We start from the raw sequence: 5,908 nt of genomic DNA, 5'->3' as shown, positions 1-5,908 counted from the left end.
TATTGTTGTCTCTCATCTGTGGGCTGCATAAAACCACACATTCAGTTCAGTAACAATAAAATAAAATGGGCTTGCGTAGGTAAATAAATATATTATTGCTCATCACTTAGCAAACAGTCGCCTATTTACACATTCAGGAAACACGGAGCAACATTATCATCACTTCGTGTATCTGCCAACCAGAGGAACTAAAGTCCAGTATTTAGACGCTTTTATTCTCCATTTACTAGTGAGGGAAAAACACACATGTTCACCTCCTTCCTGCTCACTTTGCCAGAGTTTGGTGCTCAGCAGGTCAAGTTAGCGTAGTGAGCGTTGTCTCGGTGAACAGCTGCAATCTGTGTCTAGAAGCAGGTGAAACTAAACAGGTACATTGTCAATCAGGAAAGAAAAGTAAGACAATGAGCGGATAGACATTAAATTAGGCCCTTTTTGCCTGGGGCCCCCAAAGTCCCTTAATTGTAGCCAGTATATGATCCAGCTTTATGATCGGATGAACACTGATTATAGCTGAGACAATTTTTGAAAAAAAACACAACATGCCTCCGTACTGCTCCTGTGGTGTCAGTGTCCAGACGGTGTAATGACGCCGTTTCGAGTCGAATTTGAAAGTCTTCTGGACACTTCACCCACCCCTCCATCGTCATAGTGGTGAGTAGATAACTTAATTTTAAAAAATCCCTTTAATCCCAACTTCTAAAGCCTTCAGCAAAAAAAAAAAATAAAAGGTTGTTTGTTCCTACCTGTAAAGAAACACAGAGTGATATCATTATGTTGGTATAAAATATTTGTTTGTGCTGTTCTTTCAGGTCTGTTGTGTTTGTGAACCAGCTGTGTGTGTCATGTCATTACACTGAGCAGCGCAGAGCCTCCAGTAGATGTGTTACATCCTGTTGACTCTGGGTGGTGTGTCCCAGCTTTCATGTACCAACACAGACGAGAGGCACAGACCGACTGCAGGAGGGCGCCAGTGTCAAGTCACAGCTTCACAGCAGCTATCATGCAACTGACACATGTGGAAGCTGTGGTCATCCTCGGTGAGTCGAAGTCAACTATGGAACATCTGATTTTAAATTTTAAACCAGACTGTGTGTGACTATAACCATAACTTAGCTGTGAGAGTTGTATAGTTTCTAATGCATGTACAATACAGTCAACAAAAAGATGTGCGTATAACCATTGATGTTAAACTTGAATGTATCGAACCTGCATTTTCTAGGAGACATCTACTAGAAATATTGATGAATCTAATGCTAAAAATTGAGATATAATCAGCTTTTAACATAAATTGTCATGCACTTGTATTTCAGGGATTGTTATTCCTCAGATATCCAGCATCAGGGTTTCGTCTGCACCCCCCGACTGTTGGGCTGCTGTGGATACCTGCATGTCAGATTTATGTGAGAGCGAACAGGCGTTTTACGGCGGCATCTGTAAAGGTAAAAAAAATGACAATTTCCAATCCATTAATTCTGCTCACAAGGGGGACGGGAACATGTTGTCATCCATACGTGTTCTACAGGCGTTATAAAAGTAATGATTGCATTTTCTAAGGAAGCTCAGGACATGAAGCTGTTTAATTGGATTGCACTTCTTGGAGCATAGCCTAAATGTAATAACTGAGGCAATAGCTGAGGGCAAAGTCTGTATAACTGAATAAATAGATAATAGAAATAAAGAGGCCCCCACCTGCCTTTTGGAATAAAGCTTTGTTTTGATATCAGAGCTCATTACATCTGATTTTGTCGACATATAATCTGCACAGAACTTTCACAGAGCAGCGGGCGCATGCTGGGAAACACCTGTTGCACAAACAAGAGTTTGCACGCTTACGGAAAATCCTGTTTTTCTACCTCCCTCTTGTGTTTGTGTCATTCAAGATGAAGGGTGCCAAATAAAGGGCTCAGAGGCCTGTAACATGACCATCCAGACCGCACTGGACCAATTTCCCTCACTGCGAGGGTGTGTGTGTGCCTGGGAGGAGGAGGAGGATCGGTGCGACTCCATACAAGCGCTTGCCGAACAATGCCACAGAAAGCCAGGTGCAGTATTCTCAGTGGGTCTCTGTGATAAGCATTTATAGGTGGAATTACTGTTTGTTTTTACCAAAGAGGTATGGTGATAAATGAACAGCCACTATTGTGCCGCAGAATGAGTGTTGTGAACAGCAGGTTGGTTTTAAAAGGCATTTGTGGCAGAAACAGCTAATCAGCCTTTCTATTATTTGTACAGTGAGTCACCAGAAGAGGAGCACAGTGGTGGACTGGGGGTCAAGCACTTTAATCGGCCATGGTAATTATTTGATTTTGATTTGACCTCAAGTGAGAAGATATTGAATTGATTCAATACAAAAGTGATTTATTTGCACTGTCTCATTCTCTCAATTTCTTTTTCTCATAGTGTACGATGGTGCTGAGTCCTGCTTTGACCAGATGACGGTTTGTCTCGGTGACACCGTTTGCAACAAGCACCTGATATCTGTTCTCCAGGCGTGTACGGCGGATCCGTGCGACCGTGACCTCTGCCAGGAAGTGACGAGGCACTTCTACGGGAGCATGCCGCAGAATGTGGCAGAGATGCTGGTCATGTGTGAGTGCGACGCTTCCGATGAGAGCTGCCTGCAGATGAAAACGTCTCTGCACAGCGGCCCGTGTGCAGACGAGACCCGGATCTGCCAGGAGAGAGTTAAACAGTGTCTTGATGATGGTTTCTGCAGGTAAATTCATATTATGGTTCTCTATACCTTGTTTTGCACACTTCAGAAATACTACAGAAAGTTATTAAAGTGCTAGAAAAGTATTAGAAAATCTAATTTGGAATAAAGTAGAAGGTTTTGGTTATAGTTCTATTCCATTTTTATGATATTTGGGATTGGGAATCCAACCATCACCCCCCTGATCTGTAAACCTGCTTCTACCTCCTATATGTCACAACAACAGCAAATCCAAAATAACCAAGCAACGCTAGCGTGTCTGCAGATTTACGAGTGAGCTGATGAATTAGATCTCAGGGCACAAACTGGGCCGTCACGGAGAACAGGTTTTTGGCAAAAACTAACTTGCATCCAATTAAGTTGAAATATCCACAAGGAAATATTCAAATTTCATGTTGTGACAAATATCTCTCGCATATTTTATCAGTGCCATCTGTCCCAAAATTTAAATTGAACAGAACATTTTATCTGGAATCATCAGCCGGCTAACAGGGTGTTAAGGGTGTTGAAATGCGCTGTGCATATTTATCTAAAACACCCAGAAGGCAAAGTGACCCAGCAACTAAAAATGTTTTTTCCTCTGATTTAGTGACCTGTTAGAAAACTTCCGAGCCAAATGCTGGAGCTTTGAAAATGATCAGTGTGGCGAACATGTGGATGAATGTCTCGCCGGCATGGATCCAGCTCTCATCTTCGGGGCAGATCCTGAATGCAAAGTGGCCTTCGTAGACACTTTGGGCACAGTGCTGCACCGTCCTTGTTCGTGTAGAGGCGTGCACAATGCCGACCTGCGGACGTGCAACATGATTCATGACGTGCTTCATAACAGATCAGTGTTCAGTGAGTAAAACATTGATTTACAGGACAAACATTTCAATGATAAATATTGGATATATTGTGAGGTTTGTTTTTGATGTTCATTGTAGTGACATCTTTGAAAAGCAGCAGTGTTCCTTCTAAACCTCCTGAGCTCAACGAGTCTGAGCGTCGTCACACGTGGTCACTTGGTATATTTCCATTTAAAGTTCAGAGTTATTCAAATCAATGCCTGTATATCAGTGAGGTTTCGGGTCGACAGAATGATTCATGTTTTGTGCTTTCAGATTATCTGCTGTATGCTGGTGCAACTGTGCTGCTTGTCGGAGTCGTTGTTTTAATGCCTCTGGCTGTTGTCAGTAAAATTTGGTAAGTACGGCGACAACAACATGAGAGTATATAAAATCTCTCTGGTATTTGTTTTTTTAACCTAAATTTCTTTTGTTTTTTATTTTCCTTTTTAGGATGTTGAGGAAAAGAGATGAAACAAAATGTCACCATCCACAGAAAAGCCGCTTTGTTGTTATTCTCTGATGTTTATTTGACATGAGTGATGTTAACTACCAATCTTACATTTCTTCCTATTTAACTTTAAAAGATTCAAGATGACGGCTTTGATTTTGTAGCGCAAATAACAGGATTTTCACAAGGTTGATGAAAATATATCTGAGCAATTCTGTACAGATTCATCTTGTGAGCATTAAATCTCACGGCTGATGTGAGATGTAATATAATCTATATTATTGTTCCTTTTGTAGTGTATCCTGCATGGTCTTTGTATTCATGTGCTTTAATAAAGAAAATTGATTAAAAAACTTTATTCTACAAGTCTCAACATAAAATACTGATGAGAAAGTTGATGATGTGTGAGATGACAGGATTTTTATATATATAAAAAAGAAACCTCTGAGGCAACCGACGGATCTTCAGAATCGATCGCAGCTCTTCAGTTATTAATCTCTTCAACAGTTTCAAACTGAATCCATTAATCCTTGTAAGAAAATCCCATATCTGACACATCAGAGATTGCTCCATTTCATTGTCTGTCTGTCTGTGGTAATTTATCAATGTTCTATGCTGCCACTGTATCTGATAATAAATTCACACATCTTTGAGCCTCAGGGTTTGACCAGAATGTTGTGTGATTCATGAGGTGGCACGTCGTATTGTGATCTATGGAAAACCTACAACTCTTAAAGGAGAAGTCTGCAGAAAATGGGCTATTGACAGACTCATTTTAGAAAACAAGTCCAAGATTGAAATTCACTTTTTCACAGCACTCTGAACACAACACAGCTGCAGCACATAGAAAGAGGAGAGGAGAGAAGAAAGAAGCAGACAAGGGAAAATAGAAATTAAACTACAAGAGCAGTAGAGCGTATACCTCCACCAAGACTCAGTCCCCTTGAATATATATAACACACTGAAAGTCAGTTAGCCAGTCTAGTCTTTGTGTTGTTCTCTTGTAAAGGATCATGATTATTCATTGCCGTTTGGTGCACGTTCTGTCACTGAATCTCACCTAGAGACTCAAGAAGATTGTGGGTCAAGAAATGGTGGTGAAGATCTTCACAACCTCTTCAGATGAGCTCTTTTGATTATTGTTTTGATTGTGAGACCCTCCCAATGGCCAAAGTTATATAATGTCCATTTATATTCAATCAAGTCGCACCTTATTGCAGATGCTCATAAGCCATTTTTCAGACATTAACTCCAGGGGATTTCTTCAGTATTGGGTCAGGACTTTCTCCGGAGTTTTTTTTTCACTCGTGAACCACTCAGCAGGAGATTCTCTGCTCAGGTGAGTTCACAACAACACAGAAATGTCCGCAGCGTTAAAATGAGGGGAGGCGCAGCAGGCAGGGGCAGGAAGTAACGTATTAATCACGTTTTTTGTTTACAGCTCATTGACACCAATGTCCAAAAACATTCAAGAAAGGGATAAAAAAATCAGTGGATCCGCCCCTTAGACAGGATCCACACCAACACTGAATTGGTTCTTTCTTGGCCAATGTGCCATCCTTCCACCAACTTCAATGGAAATCAGTTTAGTACTTTTTGCGTAATTCTGCTGACAATCAAACAAACCAATGTACAGTTTTCACCTCCTTGGTGGACGCAACAATACAATTCAACTTTAAGGCTTCAGGTGAAAATACAGGAGCAGAATGGATTCGACACAAAACACACCAACTTCTACAAGTATTCTTAAAGTTTTGTCGGCACAGTGAGAAAGGGCACAACAGGAGTAAGAACCCCTGTAAACAAACCACTCAGCACCGGACCTGCAGATACTCTTTGCTCAGGGAATTTCAGGTCTCAGTGAGTGAGCATTTTAAACTTACTTCACTTATAGAGGGAGGTAAGAAGAAAGGAGAT

General features: G+C 41.0%; 1 protein-coding gene across 1 annotated transcript; it reads left to right on the top strand.

Annotated features, from left to right (window-relative positions):
- Positions 1–840: 840 nt before the first annotated feature.
- On the top strand, positions 841–4,645 carry gfral (GDNF family receptor alpha like). Its single transcript, XM_035172923.2, has 9 exons — positions 841–1,037; positions 1,311–1,439; positions 1,881–2,042; positions 2,233–2,292; positions 2,401–2,716; positions 3,303–3,553; positions 3,640–3,720; positions 3,817–3,898; positions 3,994–4,645. Exons 1-9 carry the CDS (start codon positions 923–925, stop codon positions 4,061–4,063), a joined length of 1,266 nt encoding a protein of 421 aa, XP_035028814.1. The 5' UTR covers positions 841–922; the 3' UTR covers positions 4,064–4,645.
- Positions 4,646–5,908: the final 1,263 nt, after the last annotated feature.

Source organism: Hippoglossus stenolepis, chromosome 12 (genome assembly GCF_022539355.2).
Source record: "Hippoglossus stenolepis isolate QCI-W04-F060 chromosome 12, HSTE1.2, whole genome shotgun sequence".
In the NCBI taxonomy this organism is placed as follows: domain Eukaryota; kingdom Metazoa; phylum Chordata; class Actinopteri; order Pleuronectiformes; family Pleuronectidae; genus Hippoglossus; species Hippoglossus stenolepis.
This window is presented reverse-complemented; position numbering and strand designations above follow the sequence as displayed.

Excerpts from the sequence above, each read along its gene's own strand:
- gfral (XM_035172923.2), top strand. The coding sequence starts at position 923 with ATGTACCAACACAGACGAGAGGCACAGACCGACTGCAGGAGGGCGCCA. Across the intron at positions 2,293-2,400 it reads AAGCACTTTAATCGGCCATG|TGTACGATGGTGCTGAGTCC; the intron begins GTAATTATTTGA and ends TTTTTCTCATAG. Across the intron at positions 2,717-3,302 it reads CTTGATGATGGTTTCTGCAG|TGACCTGTTAGAAAACTTCC; the intron begins GTAAATTCATAT and ends CCTCTGATTTAG.